General features: G+C 26.9%; 4 protein-coding genes across 10 annotated transcripts; 2 read left to right on the top strand and 2 right to left on the bottom strand.

Moving 5' to 3' along the window:
- Positions 1-1,672: 1,672 nt before the first annotated feature.
- l(1)G0196 (inositol hexakisphosphate and diphosphoinositol-pentakisphosphate kinase) lies at positions 1,673-15,801 on the bottom strand. Of its 2 annotated transcripts, none has more exons than XM_035088815.1 (24): positions 15,647-15,801; positions 15,224-15,347; positions 14,461-14,568; positions 11,201-11,401; positions 10,969-11,109; positions 10,771-10,861; positions 10,362-10,528; positions 9,941-10,233; positions 9,631-9,825; positions 9,258-9,533; positions 9,082-9,179; positions 8,860-8,997; positions 8,373-8,607; positions 8,071-8,279; positions 7,244-7,962; positions 6,877-7,139; positions 6,640-6,788; positions 5,954-6,001; positions 3,971-5,014; positions 3,682-3,907; positions 3,526-3,608; positions 3,322-3,430; positions 2,929-3,249; positions 1,673-2,856 (listed from the first exon to the last, which is right to left on the bottom strand). In XM_035088815.1, the coding sequence occupies exons 2-24, from the start codon at positions 15,254-15,256 to the stop codon at positions 2,403-2,405; spliced, it is 5,601 nt and encodes a 1,866-aa protein (XP_034944706.1). In that variant the 5' UTR covers positions 15,257-15,347; positions 15,647-15,801; the 3' UTR covers positions 1,673-2,402. The 2 variants fall into 2 exon arrangements, with proteins under 2 accessions (XP_034944706.1, XP_034944707.1); XM_035088816.1 differs by having other exon boundaries at positions 6,877-7,136.
- LOC118070300 (acyl-CoA-binding domain-containing protein 4) lies at positions 14,469-22,367 on the top strand. 2 transcript variants are annotated; one of them, XM_035088839.1, is made up of 5 exons: positions 14,469-14,587; positions 20,252-20,608; positions 20,706-20,854; positions 21,317-21,655; positions 21,740-22,367. In XM_035088839.1, the coding sequence occupies exons 2-5, from the start codon at positions 20,383-20,385 to the stop codon at positions 21,872-21,874; spliced, it is 849 nt and encodes a 282-aa protein (XP_034944730.1). In that variant the 5' UTR covers positions 14,469-14,587; positions 20,252-20,382; the 3' UTR covers positions 21,875-22,367. The 2 variants fall into 2 exon arrangements, with proteins under 2 accessions (XP_034944730.1, XP_034944729.1); XM_035088838.1 differs by lacking the exon at positions 14,469-14,587 and adding an exon at positions 18,828-19,118.
- LOC118070298 (uncharacterized) lies at positions 15,875-18,502 on the bottom strand. 5 transcript variants are annotated; one of them, XM_035088833.1, is made up of 6 exons: positions 18,377-18,502; positions 17,720-17,948; positions 17,496-17,644; positions 17,220-17,398; positions 16,876-17,149; positions 15,875-16,813 (listed from the first exon to the last, which is right to left on the bottom strand). In XM_035088833.1, the coding sequence occupies exons 2-6, from the start codon at positions 17,941-17,943 to the stop codon at positions 16,533-16,535; spliced, it is 1,107 nt and encodes a 368-aa protein (XP_034944724.1). In that variant the 5' UTR covers positions 17,944-17,948; positions 18,377-18,502; the 3' UTR covers positions 15,875-16,532. The 5 variants fall into 5 exon arrangements, with proteins under 5 accessions (XP_034944724.1, XP_034944725.1, XP_034944723.1 ...); XM_035088834.1 differs by lacking the exon at positions 18,377-18,502 and adding an exon at positions 18,233-18,264; XM_035088832.1 differs by having other exon boundaries at positions 15,876-16,813; positions 17,720-17,943; positions 18,332-18,472.
- A 651-nt stretch (positions 22,368-23,018) lies between the features above and the next one.
- On the top strand, positions 23,019-26,585 carry LOC118070295 (prostatic acid phosphatase-like). Its single transcript, XM_035088827.1, has 6 exons — positions 23,019-23,358; positions 23,912-24,010; positions 24,493-24,915; positions 25,077-25,412; positions 25,495-25,675; positions 26,001-26,585. Exons 1-6 carry the CDS (start codon positions 23,248-23,250, stop codon positions 26,123-26,125), a joined length of 1,275 nt encoding a protein of 424 aa, XP_034944718.1. The 5' UTR covers positions 23,019-23,247; the 3' UTR covers positions 26,126-26,585.
- Positions 26,586-26,657: the final 72 nt, after the last annotated feature.

Raw genomic sequence — 26,657 nt, 5'->3', positions numbered from 1 at the left:
ATCTCCCACTATTTATGTTATTGTACAGAATTAATTAAATCCATATTAGTTGACTTGCTTGGCTGCAACGAATCAGTCTCGGTATTTGCACGAAATTTTTTGTCAGAGGGTGCATATAAATTTACTTACATTTGATATGAATTTTCTAAATTTGGGATTTTTTCATTTGTTCAATAACATTTTTTTTTTTTTTATTTAATCTAAGAAAAAAGAAAAACTTGAATAATTTATTTCTAAATAAATGATTGAATTAATAATTTAATTTAAATTTTTTAATTATTATTAAAATTATATATTAAAAAAATCTGTAGAGCATTATCTTTCTTGCTGCTGAATTTTCGTCTATGAAAAATGTGATTTAAAAAATTTCTTCATTTTTTTTTGCGGTTGCAAATGATTTGGTAGCACAAAATCAAAAGCGCCGACGCATCAAGCATTGATCCAAAGCGTCAGCTTGCGTTTACGTCCTTTATCTACTTATATTCTATCGATATCTAGATACATTTACAACAAAATAAGTCATTTAGCCAAGTCTATACTTATTAGTTTTCAAGATAAATAAAGGTAAACATAAAAAATTTGATTAATCAAAACTTTTAAGATTATTTTAATCATATTATGATAAATTTCAATAAAATTACATTTATTGAAATTAAAAAAAAAGTAGATAAATACAATATGATTTAAGCATAATTGGGGGATATTTAAATGAACTTTTTATCGATAATAGATAGACATAAATATTGATGTATAAAAATATCTTCTCAATCATCTATTTTAATTATGATAATGATTTTAAATTATAAAAGAATATAATAATAGTTAATTTCGATTTTCAGATCGATCTTAATATCAAAATATTTGCTATTATTTACATAATTGTTCGTAACGAGATGCATAGAGTATTATGATTTCAATTCTCAAAAAAATTAAACTAAGTTTCTGCTTCATCCATGTAATAATAATGCTGAGGGGATAACTAGAATGCACGTGTTTTGATATAATATTATGAAATGTTCCAGATAACTGACAGCAACAATGACAGATAGATTGTGCAAATTGTCTTCCAAAAGGGAGCTCAATTGTATCACCCTGAAAGTCATAAAGGGAACGGTAGAGTATTGTTACGCTTTGATTCCTCCTATTTAAGTAATTCTTACGAAACCTTTTTTCTGAAAATTAATTTATTAATAAATGCTAATTACAACATAAAAATACATGAATTAAAACTGATTTTAAACAAAAAAAAATTAATACGTCTAATTTTTACGACAAAAATATGACAAATCAAAGCTACTTAATTGAAGCGATTAGATAAGATTTAAAGTGAGTGGCACACATGCTGTTATTAACTTTCAACCCCTATTTACAGGGGTGAATTAATGCGATTACAATGGAATGTGTCGTGAAACCGAAGCTCAAATCATGTTAAGTGTAAGGTATTTTAATTCTGATATAGTTTGATTTATTGTAGGCACAAAATATTTCTATTAATAAATGGATAAATTAATCATTTATTCTATAAGTGAAAAAAATTAAAAAATAATTGTTTCAAAAATTAATTAATAATTGTCCATAAAAAATTTGTCCTACATGAGTTTTTAAAAGGAAAATTTCATGTTGTGAAATAACAATAAATTATGTAAATATTTATTGAATTTCTATTATAATATTCACATCTATTGTGCAATTGTTTAAGATGAATTTTGACAAAACAAATTTTGTAGCAAAACTAACATTAATATGGCCACGAAATACAAAATAAATTTATAATTATCCAATAAGACATAGAGCTGAAGATATATGTTTTTAATAAAGAAAGACTTATTAAATTTTCAACATCAACAAACCATATTTATTTATTGATTTATTCAAGTATAATCTATAAGTGAAAATAAATATTTCATTAGATTCTAATGTAAAATTTAAAATTTAATTGAAAATTATTCTCTTTTTGCGTTTATCAATGATTATTTATACTCTAAATCATCTCATCATTTATTCCATTTCTTTCTTAACAATGAATCAAATCCTTTTTTGCTATGTCAACATTTTCAGATCTTTAAGTATTCCAGGTACTTGTAAAGATTAATACAATATTAAGTCGCAAATAACATCACAGGAATGTCATAAACATTTTTTTCTCTTTTCTTCTTTTCAATTCAACAATCAGCTATTCTATTTTTTTTTGTTCTCAAAAACATTACAAAAGCATATGAAGCAAATTTAAAAACTTTGTATTGCAAGTTTTTACATTGATTAATCATCTGCAATGCCTATGAATTTTAATATGCTGATGTTAATAAAATTGTATTTTTCAAAGTCGCTGACACATTCATTTGTTAAAGTTTATTAACTATATTATATTAATTTTTGCCTATTTTTTTTCTGTATTATCTATATCAAAGCCAATAATGACATTTCGGATTATTTTTAGTATTTGGAGCAACAGTAACTATCGGCTGAGTAGTTGTCTCCATAGGTAAAACAACTGGTACAGATACAATTTCTTCTGCTTTCTTTTTCCAATCATCTAAATCGTCTCGGGCCATTGTTGAAAATGCACCTAATTTTGTTGATGATATTGATGAATAATGATGAGGTAGAATATCTTGATCAGCTTTACTAGTAGATGCGTCACTCTGTGTTGGATTAGAGACACTTTGAGATCTAGAAATTATTTTTCCCCTTTTTGTTTTTGTAGTCGATGAACTCATTTTGTATTTTTTCGGTTCATCTGATCGTTTTGATGGTGATATAGATCGTAATTTCTCTAACGATTTACTTGAATTCAATGATTCTGATTCTTTAATTCTAACATCGTCATCTGATATCTCCATACTTTCAACTCGGAACCTTTAATAATAATTAAAATTTGTACATTTTTCGAAATATTAAACACAGATTAAAATATATTGCACAACTTACCTTCCAATTTTTTTATAACTTTCAACTTTTGTAGTGTCTTTTGATTCAAAGATAGATTTCAAATCGTGTTTTTTCTGTTCTTCAGTCTGCTTTAATGTTAAGGTGTGATCGTCATCATAATCTCCTTGATCTTTATCTAGTTTTTCCTCTTGAGGAATTAATTTTCTAATTATTCCATCTTCATTACTGTAATAGTCCGTATAAGAAATACTCCCACGACCTCCTTCACGACTGTCTTGATCCATAGCCATACAAAAATCAGTAAAGTTCATTTCTAAGCATGAAGGAGTGGGAAATTTAGGTGCAGTGAAGGGCTGACTACTATAAGAAGACAAACATTATTATTTTTTTTTCTTTGAAATATTTAATAAAGATTTGATGAACTCTACATACCCGTCATTGCTAATTAAACTCATGGACATGCTACTTCCACCAGCAGAAGTCGGTGCTGGTGATGATGGCTCGGATAAGAATGACTGTGGTCCGCTACTCCATCCAACACCTATATTAATCAGATATTAATTATTATTATTTGTGACTAATTAGTATTAGTCAATATAGTAATGTAAATTATTTTGATTATCAACTATCAATTACTATTTGGACTTGTTGGGGATGAAACATTACGAAGGTCATTCTCATTTTCAGGACCTTTAAATGATCCACCGGGACCAATAAATCTAAAAATAAAATAATAGTTTTTTTTTAGAGTTTTAAGTTTAGAATGTTTAGTATAAGTAGTTATAAAAATACCTGGCAGAATCAAACTCTCCGATCGAACCGATGGTAAGATTAGGAACCAAAGAATGAGGATTCATAATTCCTGGTGAAGGAATTTTGGGTGGTGATGATGCAGGAGTTTTAAAAAGTTGAGCACTCGTCATCATTTCCAGGAAAGAATCAAGTTGTTTCAAAGAAAGTGCATTATGAAGAGTTTCCAACGGTCTTATTGGTGGTACTCCACCAAAACCTTCAATAGCTAGCAATAAAATTTCAGTTACACTATAATAGTGTTATTTCATTATAAAAAAACATTATTTACCCGCAACTGCTGATGCATGAGCTGGTACCATATCTTTGAGATTGGGAGCACTGGAAGATCCACTGATAACTGCCGTACTGAATAGACTATTAGCTGATCCAGTAAGCTTTTTGCTGACATTGTATCCCAACAGTTTGAAATAACTCATCTGCCCAGAGATACTGTGACGATGGCGCCTTGCTGTGCAGGTAGGGTTTGGTTGAATGATTGTAGGTCGTGTGTCTGGGGATGAGAAGGATCGTTGCGTTTGGAAATTGGATGGGGAGGATGTTTTTAATTTTATAATTGTATCATTATGCACGTGCTTGCAGTCATTAATATTTGTGGCCAATAAATAATGATATCCCAAGTTAATAGCATTCGTGTCACATTCATGATCATACAGAAAAGGGTTTAAAGAAAAAGAAACATGCGTAGCCGACTCGGTCGGTAAATAAATTGTCGGTAATGAGTTTTGTCGGTTCATAAAAATAGTTTTTAATCGCGATGGATTATTGTTGATGTTGTTGCTGTTGATAGTTGATAATGTTGCCAAATCACCAATTTTGTAGCACGAACAATTTGTAAATTTCCGTGATAATGAACGAGTAAAGTAAGTATGTAAATTCAAACGCTCTGAGGGACTTAAATCCTGGTGAATTAGTTCGGAAACATTGCAGTTGTAACAATGACATTGTTGAAAACATGGTGAGAGGGATCGCGAGCTTTTAACACCCGAACTTTGATCCTTAAACTCACCAGGGATTTCCAAATGTGAAAGAGTCAAAGTTGATTGCGATCTTCTTGCACGATTTTTCGAAGGACACTCTTGGATTAGTTGAATAGTAGGTATTTTGGTTGGTGAACCTAATGATGTATTGTGGAGCGTTATCAAAGGTCCTGATTGTTGTATAGATTCCACAATAGGTGATGGCAAATCCGGAGAGCTCAGAGTATGTGGTAAATAAACCGGAATTCCCAAAAAATTTCTTGAAGCCTTCATCGCTTGGAAAGATGGGTTTTTTCCAGTTACCGAGCGGGAATTTATCGACCGAGTAGACGAATCTGTCGTTATCGTCAACGTTGGGATTCCCGTCAAAGGATTTAAAAAAAAGAAACAAAGAAACAGAACATATTTAATAAATGCCCAACACCCACTAGTAAATAAAAGATAAATCTATAATTAAACTTAAAAAATAAATAAATTAATACCATAATTATAATATTCATTAATAGGTTTAGGTTAATAGTCGTGTTATATTTGTTAATCACTTTTTTTAAACAATGGGGTATTATTATTTTTCAAAAAAATTGTCACTCATTTTATTCATACTATAAAATCATGCAAAAAAAGAGCAAAGCAATATTTATAATTAAACAAAATTGTGAAATTGTGCAAGTTATAAGTGCTAACTGCTGTTTTAGGTAAATTTGTGTAATTTATTTATATAATTAATATAAATGATTTGATTAAAGTCTATAATATACATTTTATGAAAGGTTTTTAAAATTTCTAATCATTTAATTGCTCAGAGAGTTTGAATTATTAATTTTTTAATTTACAGTTGATACTTTTAATTATTATAAGGATAGAGGAACATAAAAAATTTGAAGCAGGATAATATGTGCCGGATGAATCACGAAGTATTTTTACAAATTTTCGTGGTTCAAACGACAAATATAAATTCATTAAAGTTTTCTTTTAAGGAACCGCCAAACGCACAATGCATCACAGAGCCATGAGTTATTTCAAATAAAAATAAATTATATAAATAATATTTAGCTAACAAAAAAATAAGGCAGAAATGATACTGAATAAACTGAAAAATAATAGTATAACCTGATATCATAAGAAACTGAGGAAGTAAATATCAAAATTAGTATAATAATAAAATAAATAACATAACTTAAAAAATACTGGAAGAAAATAATTTTAAAAAATAGTAAAATGAATATTGGTTCTGTGAAAAAGCAAAAGAAAAAAAAAACAATTAGAAAACATACCTTCTCGATTGACTGCATCCAGACTTTGATACTGCAGTTGGTCTGCAGCTACAATTAAAAAAAATAACAACACGAAAACACAAAACACGTTGCACCACTGATTATGAAAAAATTAATTTTTTAAAGTCTGTTCACTAAATGTTTTCATAAAATTACACAATAATTAATAAAAAATAAATATCCCAAGATATTAGTCATTTGATTGGTTAATTAAAATACGATAAATCATTCTATATTGTTATTATAAAAATTCAATATCATTCTGACAGTTCAATTATAATTTGAATTTTTTATTACTTTGTGAGTAAATATTGAATAATCATGCAAATATCGTGCGAGGACCTTGTGCTAATTTTCAATTATTTCCAATTATTGAAATAATTTATTGAAATTTAATAAAATTTTACTGTAATGTGGAAATTTAACATAGGGCGGATATGTCAATAATAAATCAGTAATTAAATTATATCATTTTAAAACTGTATCTATGATTTATGATTTAAACATAAAACATTAAAATGACAAGCAATAATATTAAGAGAAACCAACATAAGTATCCTTATTATATTTTAATCTTAAAATTTGTAATAATTTTTTAAAATTGAAAATATATGATTTCTGTATTGACATTTTCACCCTATGATAAATAGACTATATAAATACGTACATAAATCTATTACACTTACTTTTTTCCGGTTTTTCTTGACTTTGATAATCATAACTCCTTGCTCTTGGTTCACATATACCGGATGCTTCCCGCTCTCGTCTTTGTCGTTGGCTTTCAGCTAACTGGCTTCCTAATCTCGCTGCTTCGTGTCCCGCTACTGTCCTAGCACTATATTTATTTTTATTTTATTGAATTCAATCATTATTTCAATTTCATTCCTGTATTTTAATTATTCAACACTGTTCGAGAAGCTTACCTAATAGGAATAGGTGCAGAGCTTTGAAGAAATCCGCTGTCATAAGGTTCATCCATCATATTGGGATCTAAGTCCATCATGTCAATGGCCCGACTGGTAATAGGACTTCCGAGGGTTGAATCTGCTTGTTCTTCTGTTTCAACTAGTGGTGGAGATGAATGGTCTGATGTGTGTTGTGGACTAGATAAATCATCATCTAAAGGACCCAATTCACTATCTTCTTCTTCTTCGATTCTCTGACTACATTGAGATGTTGTCTCCTGCTAAAAAAATTATTTATGAGAATCAATTCCATTTGATTAATTTTATTTTTATCATAAAAATTAAAAAAAAGATTAAATTGCATAAAACAAAATGGAAATCTCACCAGATTATGACTACTTTCATTTCGTGAATGTGGTCTGAATCCAGGACCAGGAGGTAGATTTTTTTGTACACAGCAATTTACTCCAGGACTAAAATGTAACTCTACGTGGAAGCGTTCTTCACTACTAGGATCTTTCGTTGGATCTTCATAAAGCATAACAACAATTTGAGACATATAATTCAGCTCTGAAACCATACTGACATACTCCATGGCACGTCGCCATTGTTCATCTTTAACAACATCCAACAATCCTCCATACCTCAAAACTGTTAATAAAGAGTGAACATGACTTTCACTAGTGAAATACAATCTTGTTCTCACATGTCTTCCAGGACTAGAAACTCCATGAGAATATCGAGGATTCAATCGATTGACCGTTTCATCACCGGATTCTTCAATATTACGTTGTAGATCAGCACGAATTTTTTTAAGTAATGGAGTACAAATTCCTTGACCAATAGTTAACTTTTCTTGTACAGTCAAACCATATTCTTGCGGAATAACAATATCGGCAAGATACTTAGCATAAATATACAATTCTTCAGCATGGTCAAATTGAAGCGTATGATTGTTATGTTGAAGATCGTATTTTATACAATCGTAAATGTCTGGAATTTTGGAAATATCGAACCTTTGATTTTTAGTACAAAAATCTTTTTCGATTTTGCCCCAACGTCGACCCATTAATTCCCACGTTTCTCCATGATATAAAATGGTATCTGAAAAATATAAATTTAAATCGCATCTGTTGGACCTCATTCATTTGAATATGCAGAATACTTGTTGATAATATTAGTAAATAACAAATACAAAGAAACAATTTATACCTTTAGTTTTTGGGTCGTCTCTTTTTAATCTTACAATGTCCATAAGTTTATGAATAAGCATTTGAACATGTTGACAACATTTTACAGGATTTTTTACAAAGTCTAATGCATCATTAATACTTAATGCATTTCCAGGATTTATCTGCTCTCTATCTTCTTTAGTAAATTCACGATCTTGTTGTAATAACTCGTGTAATTTTGTTTTTACCCTATAATACATATTAAAATAAATGCAATAAAAAATATGATATGTAGAAATAATTTTACGGTATTTGATAAGAAAAAATAAATAATACACTAACATATTTTGATATTTGCTGCTATCACAATCATTATCTAATAGTCCATTAGTATTAGCGCTTTTGACCATTTGCACCAAAATGGGTGTAAGTTCACCCTCAAGTGCTAAGAGACCTTTGGCAAAAGCTGCTGCAGTCATTTGGACTCTTCCTTCATCACTTGCATAAATTTTTAAATCATGACGGAATGTTGAATGAAGTCTTAACAATCCAAGACCTTGAGCACCAGCATAATCACCTTTGAAAATTAATAAAAAACATCATATAACAAAACTTGTGATCAATAATTATTGTGTAACTACTACACGAGAAGCAAATAAGACTAATTAAAATTAAATGAAATGATGAAATGATGTTTCAACAAAAATAAAAAATTTTTTTACTTGGTGAAAACTACAAAAAAAAATTGAATATTTTTATTCAAATTATAAAAAATATGATGAAATTATAGTGAATGATAAAAATAAGCATAAAAACGCATGATACGAACCACTAAGGTGTCTACCTTGACCACCTGGATACATGCACCGAAAAATACGTCCCAATTCTTCTGCTTGGATTCTTCCAGCAGGCGTCAATTCACCACCCCATTTTAAAATTAGCACCAGTGAAGGCTCGCTACGTCTATCTGAATCAGTTTTATAAAAAATCAATTGTTAGTTAACATGGAAAAACATAAATAAAAGATCAGAATATAAATTTTTGACCATACTGTGACTGTTACCATCATCAGAAGAACTTCCTCGAGGTCTGCCACATGGCTGATATTTCATTTGTACTTTACGATTAATTCCTGAGAAGTGACCATACCTAAATAAATAATAATTGTAAGAAAATTATAACAATCAGAGTTTCTGTCTTTTATGTTCCATAAAATATGTATTTTACATTTCTAAAACACTCTTAAGTTGCTCTAATTTCCCTTGCTTCTCTTCCAGCTCCGGACTAGCTGCTCGATGTTGAATTTCTGATAATAAACTTCTAGCCGTATCTAGTATTTCTTGTAGTTGTTTAGGTCGTTTTAATTTCACATGGCCGTGTTTGTATCCGTCATATTTGGCAAAAATCTCAAAAAATTTTGGATGGCGTACTTCTACTTTCATTTTTTGTTTTGGAGTTCGATCTCCATGCCTTATTACTGCGACGACGCATCGCAATTCCATCCTGAGATTACATAAAAAAAAATTAATTTCACACTACTAATACAAGCGAAGAATGATATTAATAATTATAAGATTAATGAATATATCAAAAAATTTACATCTTTCCGAAAGTTGTAGGGACAATCGGAGGGTCATCAAGTTGAAAAGGTACACTCCAAGGAATGTGTAAAGTTGGGGCTAATTCTCTTAAAATCATGTTTCCTAATATTTTAGCACAATCGTCATAATATTTATTGGAATTTTTTACGAAACTAAAGCCGTTAACGTCACATACAAATGATTTTCCATTAGCTCTGAAATTAAAAACATTTATAAATTAAAAAAAAAATCGTATCATTTATTAAATTTTCTTTTCATAAAAAAATTTGTTTAATTCTTGTTTGTAAATTGATTATTAAATAGTACTACCTTAAAAGATCAAAACCACAAACAGTTTGTTTAAAAGCTAAACAAACTTTTCTGCTGATCAACTTTTCGACATTACTTAAAATAACAGGATAACGTATTTCTTTGCCTTCAGAATCCCTTTCAACTTTTCCATCGAGTGCAGGACTTTTTCTAGCTTCAGCATGTGCATAATCAGGTCCTACAGTATAAACTTTTACATCAGTTCCATCAGTAGGCATAAAATCTTCATAAATATAAGACCCCGTCTTTCGGACACGAGACTCTGGTGAATAAACGCTGCTACGACTTCCTATCTTTTTCAAATACATAAAGGGAAATTTTAATTAATCTTTACAATCAACTTATACTTTAAATAGCTGTAACCATACTGAATAAAATATTGGAGTTTAACAGTAATAATGAAACTAAATTTAATAAATACCTTGCGAAAAAGTCTTTGACTACCTCCACCAGCAGAAGTGGGGTAGTAAATATAAATATTGTGGTCTTCAGCGGAAACAGGCTTTTCAACAAAAGGTTTATTGAAAGTAACTCCGTTGACTTCCACATGATCCTCTGATTCCACAAGCTCATGGTCTGAAAAGGGTTCTTAGTTCTTCGCATGTCAAAATATTGAACATTCAAACTCAAAATAAAAAGTAATAATATATTGCATAAGTAATTATTAATAGCAAAAAAGAAACTAAAAAAAAAACAAAAATAAATAAACAATAAATTGTTAAATTGGATATAAAAATTAAGATAGCAGTGCGAAATTGAATTATTCATATTGTTTAAATTACAAATACTACGTAGAAATTTCATTAATTGCAAAAAATTAATAAGCTTACGTTTTGGATCAGCAGAATCGCGATCTAGAACAGCGTAGCGTGGAATTTCAATACCTTCACTCTCTAAAATTGCATAAACTCTTCTTCTATCCTATTAAATAGAAATAGAAGATTGAATTTAGGAATTATTTGTTATTATTATTTCAATACTGTCTCTAATTTCTTAAACAGCATTTAATGTATCAATTTATTCTGTACCTGAATGTCATATTGCATTGGAAGATTATTAATAATAAACGGTTTTCTTAAATTTGCATAATTAATAGCTTTATCTAATGGAAATCCTTTGCTATGAAAACTTATTAGACAATCAACAATAGGCCAATCTTCCACTGGTTCCTGGAATGAAAGATATTAATTTATAAAATATCTTTATTTTTATTTTATAATCGAGGAAAAAATTATTTTTTATATAATTATATTCTATTACCTTTAAAATAACTTCTTCAGAAAAGACGACAATTTTTATGTATTCAAATTCTTCAAGTCTAGTTAAAATTTCTTTCATTGGTTTACTCTGAGATTTCTTGGCCATCGCGCAAATTCCCACCAGGACTTGCTTACCCTCACCCTCGAGATCATTCCCAGCAGTACACCCATCTTCGCTTACGCACTCGTCCGACAGTTCGCCCTAGAAATAAAAATGGAATGAAGATTAGAATTATCCACACTCAGATAAAAGTAATAAAATAAAAGTAATATTCGAAGCTTAATTTCAATATTTGTAAGATAAAAAATGATATTGTTTAATTTTTTTTAATACAACATTGTATGTTTCTTAACAAATTGCATGCTGTGATAAATCAACATAAATAATTATCAATTTAATCGATAAAAAAGTCTGGCCTCAATGAATTGCTTGATAAATTTTATTATTTTCAAGGTTAAATATTTACAAGTAAGGTCATTTTTAATACACGTGTTAGTTTCACTATAACAATGGATGACCATTAAATGTAAATTAATTAATATAAAAAAATGTATGTAAGTAATTATTTATTATGTTAACTTGAACTTATTAAAACAGTTTATTATCATTGATAAGAATCTTTCTGATTATTCATGTTAAATACGTCTGGTTTAAGATTAAGATAACGTACGTTGAATTTTCATGTATGCTTTATTCGCAATAGAAAAATTTAATTAGAAATGATGTAATTATAAATAATAGTTAAAAAATAACATCAGCCTAAAATTATTTTGAGAAATTTATATTATTTTTTAGAATTAGATGAACTATTTTAGACCTTGAAAGGTAAATTTTAAATGATGAAAAGTGTTATTAATAATTTTCATAAAGCTTACAAGACATTCATCACAATAACAATCTAAATCTTCAAATTCAGGATGATCACTTAAATTAACAACACAATTTCTTTGGCGCCATTTTTTTAATCTCCACCAATTTTTCCACCATGTCCATTCCATCCCTTAATAAATAAACGAATTACAAATTCGTAAATTAATTTAAATACACTCAAAAATTCGTCACTAACATTTTCAATAAATTAAACATCATTCAACTAATAGTTCACTTATTTATTCACTATAAAGGTAAATTGATTAAAATATCAATTTCTATTTTTCAATAAATAAACAAGCAGTAGACTTTTTATTACTTCATTACTGGTCTATTTTCCTTGGTAAAGTAAATACCACGTGATGATGTATCACGATAAATACGCAGTTTTGGAATATGTGGTATAATAGAAGTTATTACGTTAAATATGAAAAGTATCCGGTAATTGATAAATGAAATAAAAATTTTTGTATTCTATAAATAAACATTCAGACAATTACTAAGATTAGATACAAAGTATTTTATATCTTAATAAATCCACTTTTTTCTTGTTTAAGCTCGAACGATAGAAATTCGACTCAACCGATATCTTCAATGACTCTAGTTATATACCTAGAGATTTATTGTTTTTTATTCGCGCTCTTTATCTCTTAATCATTCGCACTCTTTTGTTCATATTCATTCGCTAGTTGTCTTTCTCTTTTTCGAGCTTTATCTCTATTTCTGATGAACATACGGGAGCTCTTGGAGAGTCTTATCTTGCTCCAGTGCTTCTGTATCATTAATTAATAAGTGATACATACACAAGAGTACTAATTAAACACTAATGAAAACACTTTATTTAATGACACAATCCATTTACTAATGAACACAAAATACTGAATTGAATGTAATAATTATTTTTCTCTTAGAATAATTTCTGATCAGTTGTAATTGTTTTAGTAATTATGTTTCAACTTATTGCTTATGAGTTAAAGTATTGATCAATAATAGTTATACAAAAAATAATTATAAAATATTTCTAATTATTTTATAGATGTAATAAACAGCTTTATTTCTTCAAATGAAAAAATAATTTTTCTTCAATAAACTCATAATAATTAGTTGACGTAAAGTTTTTTTATAACTATACATTCTTCAAGTTAAAATATTTTCTATAATTCCAGTATATTTTTAGAAGTGAAAGGAAAATTATTAAATTTTTATGACCAAATGATTTAAAGTTAACAAAGAATGAAAAAAAACTGACATACATAAAATTCAATTGAGAGAAGAAAAATTAAATAAATAATATACCATAAGCCGCCAGTATGGTTCAGCTTGATCACAGTCAGTGATACAAATATTAGGTAACGATGGAGTTGTACATGGTACAATTGAATATGCACTTAATTCACTGGTTTTTGGTGATTCTTCATTGTTAGTTGACTCACTAGAAGACATTTTTCATATTTATAATTTATTAACTAATTATTCAATAATTAACCATTTTTACATTCTGATTAATTTAAAAATATTATCAATAACTCAATAATCAATTATGTAACTATTTTTTAATTTATCATTGAAATACTTTCAGGAAAAAATAATAATTGTACATTATTAATACCAAACAGTAGATAAATAAGAAAATTCGTAATTTCCACGTAAATAAGTTGATCTCTGAAATATCCACTGCCAAATGGACATGAAGAGCTGCCAAAAACTATACCAATATCCAGCCATTTTGTAAATTATCGTCTAACATCATCCTTATTTATTGCTAATTGTATATAGATATTAATTAAGTATAAAGATTATGTAATTTCAATGAATATCTAATCAGATTGAAAAATAATTAACATTAGAAATATATTCTACACAAAATATTTATTATAATATATTAATAAACTTTGAAAAGATATAAATGAATGGATATTTAATATTGATTGGATAATAATTAATACATCACAAGCTGAAGAACCACAATTAATGCTATTCAAATAGTTTTCTTTGGCATCACTGCTGTGTCTTTTTCTCTAAATATAAACAAGTTATAATTTTAGAGAAGATTGCATGAGGCAACGACCTTTTCATTTCTTCATAAATTTTCTATTATTCATATGCTTTTAATAATTCAATTAACATTAATGAACATTATTTAATATTATAATTAATTGATATCAAAATTTTCAATCTTACAAAAACCTTAAAACATGAATAATCAAATCTATTTTGATGATGATTTATTCGAGGTTTTTCATTTGATTTATATTTATCCAATTACATAATTGGATTTTATTATTATGTGTATATTTTTGATTTATTTATCAGGTATTTTTACACAATGAGAAATACAAAAATCATTTATTCCTTTTATAATGTTGAAAGTAAGGAAAATATTTACTTACGCGTTTAGACGACCGATATACTGAAGGTGACACAGCACCTACTAAATTAGGCTGAACAGAACCAATATCTCCTACGTAGAAGATGGGACGACTTGTACTCCGAAGATCCTTAAAAAATATAGAATTTGTTAGTACTCAATACTTTTTTTGCATGAGTTGTGGGTAATTTATTTTTTTTTAAATAATTTTTTTAAATATGGCTATTAATTGCATGTATAGATACTTTAGTTTATTGTTGTTTGATATAATTTAGAAATAATATTGGAATAAAGTTTACTTGAATATGAATTTTGAGCTTTATGACAGAATATTCAACATAAAATTATCTGATCAATGAATGAAATATTATATAAGATTTGAACTCCTGTAAATAATGTTATTTTATTATTAAATAAATTATCTATTTAAATTCAACATATTCAATTGATAATTAAAAAGTATGTTTTTGTATTAGTCATATGTTGAAGAATTGAAGATTGTCATTAAAGTTGATATAACAAAGCTTTCAAGCTTTGAATCCTTTGTTTATTTTTAACATTCAAAGCATAATACATAACAAAACTTGTGTTGATTAAAACGAGAAACAAAGAGATTAAAAGAAAACTTATCAATTTAATGAAAAGAAAAATATATGATAATCAGTTTTTTATATAATAAAATATAGTCGTATGCAATTTCATTGAATTTTTACAACACAAGAAAATATAGTTTTATCAAAAATTCTATTTTTAATTGTGTCAATTAATTTTATAAAATTGTTTACCTGATAACCATGTTCCAGTTCAGTGTAAGACATGACAGATCGGCTCTCATTGATGACACAAAATTTTCCACTTTTCAATCTAATAACGTTGTCCTCTAGCTATCTCTAGTAAATATCTGCTTAGCTAGTAAGGAAAGAAAGATTTACTTTGATTATTCATATTAAACAATGATACGATTATTATAACTGATTTACTGAATTAAAAACTCTTCCAGCTAGTAAGTGATTAGCAGAAAGTATGATTAAAAAAAACCGAAAATAGAATAAATTCTTTTTGTTATTGATTTTCTTTGTTTTACAATAAAATTTTTAATTTATTGCCATCAAAGATGATGATTTTCATATAGTATTCTAAGGAATAGTCGAGTTTCAAAGTTTAATCAATATTTTCTAATGTTTGACATAAAATATTATTGAACTTACATATTACAGAAAAAACTTTTCAAATGTGAGTTTAAATCAAGGATTATTGACTGCACTGGTATTATAAAACCTAACAAAATCTCTATAAAGCTATTGTATTCTTTCAAATCCTCAAAAACATAGTTAGTCTACGGACATCTTGTTTTTATGTCGATATTATTACTAATCGAGGTATCGAAATAATCAACGGTCGATAATTTTTCGAAATTCAATTCAAATCATTTTTTAATAAATACAAGTGTTGAGTATATTTTTTAAAAAAATTTACAATTGTAAAGTAATCTTACATTTGCGTTTTAAATATTCACTGACATTATTCTTCAATTAGCATTTTATCTTTTGTTGTCGTTTACTGTTAAAAGTTTATAATCTACTTTTATTTATATCATTTCAATTAATTGTTAATACGTTTTATAATATGCATAAGTTAAGAGTCTTAAAACTGCTATGTCGGTTTATATTGAACAAATTGATTAAGTTTTCTAGATATATATTAGAAAAAGTATTTGCTCTTTGATTCTATATGGAATGATATAAATGTAACAATGATTAATCGAAAAAAGAGTAAAAAAATAATTTGTAGTGATTTTAAAACTTCTAAAAAATCATGTGTAAATTTCATTAACAAAAAAAATTAAAATTGAGTCGATTAATACTACTGTTTCTCATTATTTTTGATTTCAATAATATTTCATCATTGAGAAAAATATTTGTAGTATTTTCACTAGTTTCTTATATAAAGTAATGATTTTATATAAACCGACATCAATTAAGTTATTATTACATCATAATTATTCTATAAATTAGGTCATAGTAATGTCAAATTTAAAGAAATAATTAATTAGAAATGTCTTCATATTTCTAATATGAAAAAAAATTTGAAAAATTAATAGTCTTTACTGAATCGATCATCATGATTCCAACTCTGATTGTTTCCCTCATGCTTATCTGTCCATACGTTGTCATTATTTTTATCACGTTTATCAGAAAATTTCTTGAAGTCACGGTAATCTTTATTTTTTGTGGCTCCAGAACCACGAATAGCGCGTGGACCAGGATTATTTTGTGAAGACAAATTTTTTGGACTATGTTTTTTTGGTTGAGGCTTTTGATTCGATGGTAACTGCATGAGAATACCTTCTACATTCTCGCTTTTCTGACTGCTTGCTAAAATATAAAGAAAATATACATTTGATTTAATTCATTCATAAATTAATTAATAGTTTTACCAAGTGGATATTGAGTATCAATAGCTATCCATATATTTTTCGAATTACTTTGCATTTTAAGAAGTGTTGATTGTCCTAAATGTTTGACATAAAAATTTTGGAGTCCACCAGATAATGGCATAAATTCATTATGAAATAAATCGATGATGAGCATTAATAACACTCGAGATCGCGAGCTTAGATTACGTGTAGCTAGAATTTCTCTAGCAGTAAAATTGACTTCAGGTAAACATTTTACTAATTTTGAGTGTAGCATTCTGCCATTTAATGAAATCTGTAATTAATTCAAACAATATAGTTAACATGTTAATTTTTGAATGAAAAATAATTAAAAAATTTAGTACCGAAGTAGCTACTAATTCAATTTCTTCTTCACCTCCTAACTCTAAAAGCATTTTACAACAATCAACCAATGGATCTCGTAGAGCTCTATTTGTCGTTGATACATTGTGAATAATTTCGGAGAGCAAGTAAGTTAAATTCATAAACTGTGGAATATTCTCCTTAGTCATTTTTTCACGATCTAAAAAAATTATTATAATTGTTTACGTGAAAATAAATGAATAAATAATATTTCATTAATAATGTTTTTATAAAAAAATTGATTCATGAAAACTTACCAAAAAAAGCACTAGAAAAATTCATATAATGACTTTGTAGAGGCTGTAAAAACCTTGGTGAAAAATTATCCTTAGCACCAGCCATGAATTTTACTGCAAACTCTTTGTCTTCTAATGCTTTATTTATTAATTTTGTAACTCGATTATTACTAGAAATATTTTCAATCATGTAATCAGATGGGTGAAAGTTAAAAATGAATAATGTGCTCTACTACTACTCTCACCATGCTTCATCTTCATGTGATGTTTCTAAAAGTACTGACTTTATTGTTTGAAAAATGGAATCAGAATCATTAATATCTAATTCTTGAATTTTTTGAATCCACTCATCAGTCTCTTCAGTATTTGCCAATTGATTCGTTTCTGTTTGTTGACCTGGTCTCCTCAAAGGTGCCGAGGTTTCATTAGAAGTTTTTCCCCATCCTCTCCCACGACCAATAGACGTCATTTTTTCTGAAAGAAAATAAAATTTTTTTTAAAAATATAAATGAAAAAGATAAAAATTTTCCCCAAAATTTTTTATTGAATTCAGTCAGAAAGTATTACTTGTTAAAAGTAAACATGTATTAAATATGTCCATAGTACACCGCTGTTACAAATTAATAGATTCATCTGATTAGTAAGTATCATGTGTAATAAATTTCTTTTTTTAAAAATATATAGGATTTATTAATATATTGAAAATAAGAAAATAAAAAAAAAACATAAAAAGCGGTGGATTACAATGCATGCCATACATTTTTATATTTTGATGACTAAGTTGGAAATTGATCATCTTATCAGTTAACAACAAAATGAACTTCTGAGATAAATAATAACAAGATGCACCTACATACCTTCTAACTTTTTTTATTGATTAGAAAGTGTTTGAAAGTGCTTACAGCAGTGAAATCTTCTCTATACCTGAAGTTAACCTCACTCTTCACTGTTTGGAGTAATAATTGGCGGGAAATTTGATTATTTGCGAATGACAAAATTTGCGAATTATTTACAAGTTAAAATTATTTTTATTTTTTTAGAAAATAATTTAAATACCGGTAATTAAAAATTTTGCACATATTTAATAAATATGTAGAATAGTAATGCCAAAAAATAAGGAAAAAATGAAGATTGTTACAATAAAATCAGTATTGAGGTTATAAAACGAAACATGCGCAATCAAAATGAGGATGACGCCAAATACACGCAAAATTAATAAAAAATTTAACAAATCAACGCTCAAATAGTATAAATGATTCCATTGATTGGTGTATTTCTGCAAGAAGGTTGTTTTTATTGGTTTAGGAGTTAAATAGACTACTACAGCGCAACTTGATAGTGATACCTATCTTTTTGTTTATCTATACACCAGTAGAGTATCGTCTCACAGCAGTAAGCTGGTGATCAGTGTTTTATCTATACTACCTAAAGACTCTCACCACTGACTCATTAATTTTTATCAAGTATTATATTAATATTAATGGAAGTTTTGCTTAAAAATTAGTATTATTTTAGCAGCATATTGGTTGAAAATTGTGTGTTTATTTATGGTACATGATATTATTGTTATCAAATAATTAGAAATGACTACCGAGGAAAAATTCGATGCTGCTGTCAATGTTATCAGAAATCTACCAAAAAATGGTAAAGTCTTGACCTTATTATTCATATTTTTTGCGTATCATCTATACGATCTATCCAAAGTCCAATGTTTTTGTGCATTTTTCACATGCATTATCAATTTATTTTCTATCTAATACTCAATTAGTCTATTTCACTGTCACATATGGACTATTAATCCTTTCTAATAGATTGTTTACTGTCTATTTTACTGCAAATTAATGATTTTAGTAATGACTATATTTTTTTAAAAGAGATTTTCTGATAAATTAGTTTTTTTTGAAAAGCATGTGTCAATCACTTATCCATATCATTTTTTATTTAAGTTATTTATAACATTTATTCATCATCTATTTAGCCTTCATAATATTGCTTGCGAAAGAACGAAGGGGAGAGTGAACAAATTAAAGCCTATACGAACTTCTTTATGTCTATTTTATTGGAAATAATTCCTTTTTAATGCTTCATATTAACTCATGATTTGTTCAAATTATTTGTCAACATAAAAATCAAACTTATCTGGAATATTTTCCAATTTATATTAAAAATTAGCAGATAATTGATTTATTTAATTCTGAAATTGATATTTTTAGAATACTTTCTAGAAAGTTGGTCTCAAGAAGGCAAATTATTCAAAGCTCTTAAACATAATCCATTTATTAAATTAATTTCATCTTTCACATAGTTGAAGTGGAAATTTTTGCTCTGTTATGTCAACTCACTCATAGGGAAAGGATTATTGCTTACTTGTTATCTTTTAGTTCAACTTTCTGGTTAATCTACTTTTTCAAAATAAAAATAATAAAACACGATAGCAACAATAAGATAACATATTTTTTAAGACGATTTTTGTAAATTATTATTGAATTAGATTTATTTTTATCATGTACATTATAATATTAATGAGAATTAATTTTCTTGAATATTGTCTGACGTAAATCATTAAAAGCATACTTAATTCATTCTTTATACTATTATTCACGTTGTCGATAAAAAATTAGTACTTCTAATATTGTTTTCATAAACAGTTTTTCGAAAGTTCACTCTGAAAAATTATTTAAAATATAGAGTTCAAGCTTCTCTAATATTTATTATTAAAAACAATTAACACTTTCTCTCTATTAAAATAATCAAGATAATATTTATTTTATTTATAGGAGCGTATCAACCTAGCCATGAATTACAACTACGTTTTTATGCTTACTATAAACAAGCAACAGAAGGTCCATGTCAACAATCAAAACCAGCATTTTGGGAAGTTATCAAAAAGGCTAAATGGGATGCTTGGATGAGATTAGGAAACATGAGTCGGAATGAAGCGATGAATAATTACGTTGAAGAATTAAAAAAAATTGTTGAAACTATGTCGTATACTGATAATGTTGCTAATTTCTTAGGAAGTTTAGATTCATTTTATGAAAGTGTTCCCGTAGAGGATTTAGAAATGCTCGTTGGTCCAGTTATTGAACGAATGCGATCACAACCTGGTTCTCCATTGTCTGCATCTCCTTTAGGTATTTTTTTTCATAATGATGTTAATAATGAAATTAATATATAATTTTAATAATTAATAACATTTAAATTTAATTATTTAAATAACTTTCATTTAAGGGTCCAGAGAAACCTCTCCTCAACGAGTACGTAATCCGTCCAGACATATAACTAGTAGTTTAGAGACAAGCCCAGCAAGTAGTCATAGTGCTAGTCCATTACCACCTGATACTGATGGCGAAGAAGAAGAATTCAAGGATACACTTGAAGTAATAAATTTTAATGATTTTATTACCTCATTTTCAAAGTAGTAAATCTTTTTTAAATAAATTTGTGATGTCATTTCTAAAAAAACTCATTCTAAAAAGTGCAATGTCAGGCTACTGAGTCAAATTTTTTTAAACATGAATTTATTTAAAGTAGAATTAAATTTTTTTCTTAATTATAATGATACCACATAAAGTAATGTGTCATGAAATAAGCAAAAAAGGTTGAAGAAATGATGATCAACTACTTTTTGGAGTAAATGAATAAATTAAGTAATAAATACTATATTGCAAGAATAATCATTCTAAAGACTTCTAGTTGATGAAATTTTCGTTGAATATTATTCAAAAATTTGCTGTACTAACACCAGTGAAATTATTAATTTCTCTTTATTGATTTATTCTCAATTCAACATGATTTATCTGAATGAATTATGAGATATAATAGTTATTTTTACATTACAGTCAGCACCAGAAAAATCTATTAAAGAGCCAACAAAGTCTTCCATATCCGCTCAATCGAATACCAAAAGTTCAGGGGACCAAATAAAACCTGAAATTTCAACAAATCTTACGAACGGACATTCAAATAGTAATAAAAATGAAATAAACGCAGACAAACATCATCAAGATCGTGGAAGAGTTAGAGAGAAAAAGAATGGCAAAGAAAACAATTATCAGAATTCAGAGTTTCTACAACAAGTTACAGAAACACTGCGTCATTTACAGCGAGATTTAGACAGAATTACTGGTAGAGTTAGAAGTTTAGAAGGACAAGCTCTACAATCACTAACACCAAAATCGGTAAAATATAATATTTAGTTGAATTTATGGAAAACACATTATCAAATGAAAAAAAATATACATTAAAACTATTTTTTTTTTTAGGATTGTTCGCGTATTTATCCGAGATGGTGGCCATTATCTGATTGTTCGCCAAGAATTTTTGCAGTGATAATTCTTTGGCCATTTATTGCACAGTTAATTATAAACTTGATGAAGCGTCGACAAAGAAAAATGTGATGTATTAAATAAATAACTTGATAATAATACTGATAACTCATAAGGCCTATTATGAGAAAGTTTAACTAAGGCAAAAAATAGCCCAAGCAAAGAGTTTTCATTATGACAATTGTAATAATTAATGTTAAAAAAAATTGTTTTTGTAAATAATTGAATTTAAATTATAAATTTATTCAATTCATATAAAAAAATTATTCTAGTAAAATCGTGATAAACGGAAAAACTTCGATCATAAAAGACTTCTTCAAGTTGCTTTATATTTACAAACTCTGAGGAACATTCCATTGATTGGCTAATCATTAAAATTCTTATAATTGTTAATATCATTATTTAAATATTCATTATAAATATTTATACTTACAACAATAATAATCGAATTTTCTTTTAAGGTAACTAAACGATTCGATTTAAAAGAAATTTTTTGACGTTGTAACTACTACTTCTTTTAGCGATATATATCTCTTAGAAATCATTATAGTTATAGACTTTTATCATTTCTGTTCATATTGAATTTTATTTTCTTATATATTATTGTTATTATATTATTTTTTAAATACAAATGAATAGAATTATATGAATTCTTTATGTGTACATTATTTTACTGGTTATTTAAGGTGCAGAAATTGTATTTCATCAAAAAACATTTATTCACACAAAAATTATAATGTATGTTGGAATAAATAGATTTCGTTTTAATATTTTACATTTCATACCTCATTTATCTTGCAAACATTGATATCCTACAAATTGAAAGGATATGTGATAACTGATGATAATGTAAAAAATATTTGTTCAGAATAAAATATGTTTTTTATTATAAATTCTATTGCCTCATTGAACGTTAAAATATAAACAATTTACAACAAAATTATCATTAAATGTTTTGAATAGTATTATTATTTTTAAAATATTTCAGCGTTAATTACTATAAACGTCTTCGAAATTAATACATTCAATAACAAAAATTAATTTTTCTCAAAACATTTCTTCGTATTTTTTTTTTCTATTTTATTTTTCGTTTATCTTCTCTATATTTTACTATTATGTAACATTAAAGACATAAACAATAAGCTTATTTCTTAAAAATATTGCAAATCATTCGTATTCTTTCGGCTTTGTTCGTTTCTATCAATAACCAATCGAAGGTTTAAACACGCGCATGTTACTTTCAATTTGAGTTGAATTTCCGAGATAATTACAGACGAGGTATTCTACAGGTTGTTGTCAGTTTATTCGAAAAGTGTAATTAAAGCATCATGTCATACAAAGGAAGCACAAAGTTGTAAAGCTGATATAGTCGGAGTTATTATCATTAAAACCACCACTAGAAATTATAAATCATTGTAGTATATCATACGCAATAGTTTCGAACCATGTTGTGTATTCAAGCTGTTTTATTGATTCTTGTGCATTCAGTATTTTGTCACTTTGTTTCACATAAAATTGACACAAATGATCTTGGAAAAGTTATTTATGCAAACATTGTAAGTACATTAACCTAAAGAATTATCATAAATTATACTACATGATGATTCTCTCAACTCTAGATTCCTTTGTAGTCAACAAAGTAAATGTTAAGACAGTGTACTGAACGAAGAATGTAGTATTTTATTTTTAACCTGGCCTGAATTGTCCAGAATACATGAGTGACTTTCACTTTTGATGATATTTTATTAAAATGTATTATCAGGATTTCAAAAATTAAAAAAAGAAAAACATACAAAAAAAGAATTAAATATTGTTTATAGAAAATAATAACAAATAGACATAAATTCATTGATAAGTTCATTGTCATGCTCAATTTTGAAAACACATTCAATAGCCTTATTTCACGTTCAGTCATGATAAAACAGCAACTTAGAAAAATGAAAACAAATTTTATCCAAATTGCTAATAACTTTCAATATGCTTAATTTCATTAATTAATATGATTAATTTCATATCTTATTTTTTTAAATATATAAATATTTATTATTTGATATGAATGATAATCAATAAGTATTTATTTTTATGCATCTGATAATTCTATATTTTCAGGTGTTTAGACATGGAGACAGAACACCTGTAAATCCGTATCCAAAGGATCCATATAGAAATGAATCAGAATGGCCTGTACCATTTGGACAACTGACCCCTGTAAACTTTTGTGTTTATTATTTTATATCATTAAATTTATTTCGGTCATAACAATCATTCTATTAATCCCTTTTTTTATCATATTTAATAGATAACAAAACTAATTAAGCATTAGAAAGATCAAATTTTGTCCTTGAACTCACTTTTGACATGTAAACACGTATCTTTGAATGCATTAAATGAATTCATACGAGAAATTAAAAGTCAAAAGCAAGGCAATAATAATAGATATTTCTAAGGAAACTGATAAGAAAATGATTAAATACTCATGAACATCTTAATACTCTTTGGAATTGACTCATTTTATTATCAAACAATTTTTTTCCTTCTGTTGAATCTCATTTTTGTCTGCTTTATATTTTTTAATTTTATTTTTCGTTCTAAAAAGATTTTTTCAAATTTATTTTCTATTCAAAACTTTTACTTTTATGAATTGTTTAATTTCCAGTAAATAAATTTGCTAAATCAATTTTTGTCTGCAGATTGGTATGCATCAACATTTAATGCTCGGTCGATGGTTTAGAAAAAGATATAATCATTTATTACCAGACCATTATTCAGTACATGATATTTATGTAAGGAGTACCGATGTTGATCGAACATTAATGTCTGCTGAAGCTAACTTGGCAGGTCTGTACCCTCCTAAAGGCAATCAAATTTGGGATGATATGAAGTGGATGCCAATTCCTGTTCATACTAGTCCTCAAAAAGAAGATAATCTTTTAGCCGGAAAAAAATTTTGTCCTCGTTACAATGATGAATTGCAGAAAGTTTTGAATTCTTCAACTTTTGTAAAAATAAATCAAAATCATGCTCAATTGTACGAATATTTATATAAATATTCTGGAACTAAAATTAATACCCTTACGGATCTTGAATATCTTTACAATAATTTATACATTGAGGTAACTATTTTTATCACTTAAATCAAGGTAAACTTTAAACGGATTAGGCCTAGAAAATGAATGACAATGAATATAAATAATATTGTAAGATAGTTATGCACAAAAACGGTTTTCTATTTACAATTAAATGTGTTACTTAAATAACGTATGATTAATTCCAGACTTTGTATAATAAAACCTTACCAGCATGGACAAAAGGAGTATTTCCAGATAAAATGAAGCCACTAGCTGATTTAAGTTTTACACTCCAAGCACATAACAACATTTTACAAAAGTTAAAAGTAGGACCTTTACTAGAAGAAATGATTAGTCACATGATTATGAAATCTCGTGACCTACTATCTCCTAATAGAAAACTTTGGATGTATAGTGGACATGATGATACGATTGCTAATTTGATGATGGCATTGAAAATTTTTGAACCACATTGTCCACCTTATGCTTCTGCACTATTGATGGAACTACGAAAGAATGCCAGCAATCATTATGTAGTAACTGTTAGTAAATATTTTATTCCATTATTTAATCAAAGAAGCAATTATTTATGTAAATAATTTATGCGTAATATAAATGTTTAAGGTTTCATATAAAAATACGACTGGAGAACCAACAGTTTTAACAATACCTGGCTGTCAAAAAGCTTGTCCACTTGACGATTTTATAAAACTTACTGAGGATGTAATACCTAAAGACTGGAAAAAAGAATGTTTATTGGAATGTTATAAGGATGAACTTGAAACTGATTTTTCATTATTAATTGGTATTATGATTTTTAATTTTTTCTTCATTTCAATTTTATTCATTTTCAATTATTCAAGACAGATAATTTTATCAGTTAAAAAAAATAAACTATTAATGATTAATAATTAATCCTTAAGTATTTCTAAATGTTATAGCAAAGAAATATTTTTTGAAAGAATCAAAAAATCTTTTGATATTTATCAATATATGATTTATTGATACATTTTTAGGATTAATTATTTGAATTATTAATAATTATTGATTCATCATTAAATGTTCATCAGTAGTAATTAAGTGTTATTGTAATATTCTCAACATATTATTTTTTTCAATCTTTTTTTTAGTGATATTAATATCAGCAGCTCTGATAATGTGCATGTTGATAATATTGATAGCAGCATTCGTTTATTCATATTTTAAGCGTAATTACACTCAGTATTACTTTCGCCTTTCCAGTGACCTATTTTAAATGAAAATGAAAGGTAAATACATATTAGACTAATAAGTATTTTCTTAATATAATTGGCGATTATTAATTAGGGTTTTATACAAAGATTTACTAAAATAATGTTTTTACAAAAATTTATCAATTCAATTAATCAAATTTTTTTTATTTTGAAATTTCAATAAATTTTTAATTTTTTTATTACCATGTATATTAACTGATTCATATTTTTATAATCTATATGTAAAAAATAGACACTGAAAATTAATCTAATGAAATATGAAGAAATGATACAATTAAGTTTGATAGCTTAATAAATTTTGTGCATAAACTGAACATGACCTACCTCAAGATTGTGAAACACAAAATACATGAAACAGAATGATTAAATTTATCAAAACATATGTAATAGCATTTATACGAAAATGAATTGAAATTGAAGGGCGAATAAAATGTAGTAATAATAAAAAAATTATTTATTATATTTTATATGATGATTCATTTCGATTCAATAATTTAAAATAATAATAATTAAGAATATATTTTATGATGAATA

The sequence above is a fragment of the Chelonus insularis genome, unplaced genomic scaffold (assembly GCF_013357705.1).
Source record: "Chelonus insularis isolate UGA/USDA-ARS -01 unplaced genomic scaffold, ASM1335770v1 contig_568_pilon, whole genome shotgun sequence".
Classification (NCBI taxonomy): domain Eukaryota; kingdom Metazoa; phylum Arthropoda; class Insecta; order Hymenoptera; family Braconidae; genus Chelonus; species Chelonus insularis.
The sequence above is the reverse complement of the archived record's forward strand: the minus strand, read 5'-3'. Positions and strand labels throughout refer to the sequence as shown.

Coding starts and splice junctions, on each gene's coding strand:
- LOC118070298 (XM_035088833.1), bottom strand. CDS start 17,943: ATGACGTCTATTGGTCGTGGGAGAGGATGGGGAAAAACTTCTAATGAA. Junction 17,150..17,219: donor TTGAATTAGTAGCTACTTCG/GTACTAAATTTT, acceptor AATTAATTACAG/ATTTCATTAAATGGCAGAAT. Junction 16,814..16,875: donor TGATACTCAATATCCACTTG/GTAAAACTATTA, acceptor TTTATATTTTAG/CAAGCAGTCAGAAAAGCGAG.
- LOC118070300 (XM_035088838.1), top strand. CDS start 19,058: ATGACTACCGAGGAAAAATTCGATGCTGCTGTCAATGTTATCAGAAAT. Junction 19,119..20,251: donor CAGAAATCTACCAAAAAATG/GTAAAGTCTTGA, acceptor TTTTATTTATAG/GAGCGTATCAACCTAGCCAT. Junction 20,855..21,316: donor AATTCAAGGATACACTTGAA/GTAATAAATTTT, acceptor TTTACATTACAG/TCAGCACCAGAAAAATCTAT.
- LOC118070295 (XM_035088827.1), top strand. CDS start 23,248: ATGTTGTGTATTCAAGCTGTTTTATTGATTCTTGTGCATTCAGTATTT. Junction 23,359..23,911: donor AAGTTATTTATGCAAACATT/GTAAGTACATTA, acceptor CTATATTTTCAG/GTGTTTAGACATGGAGACAG. Junction 24,011..24,492: donor CATTTGGACAACTGACCCCT/GTAAACTTTTGT, acceptor TTTTGTCTGCAG/ATTGGTATGCATCAACATTT.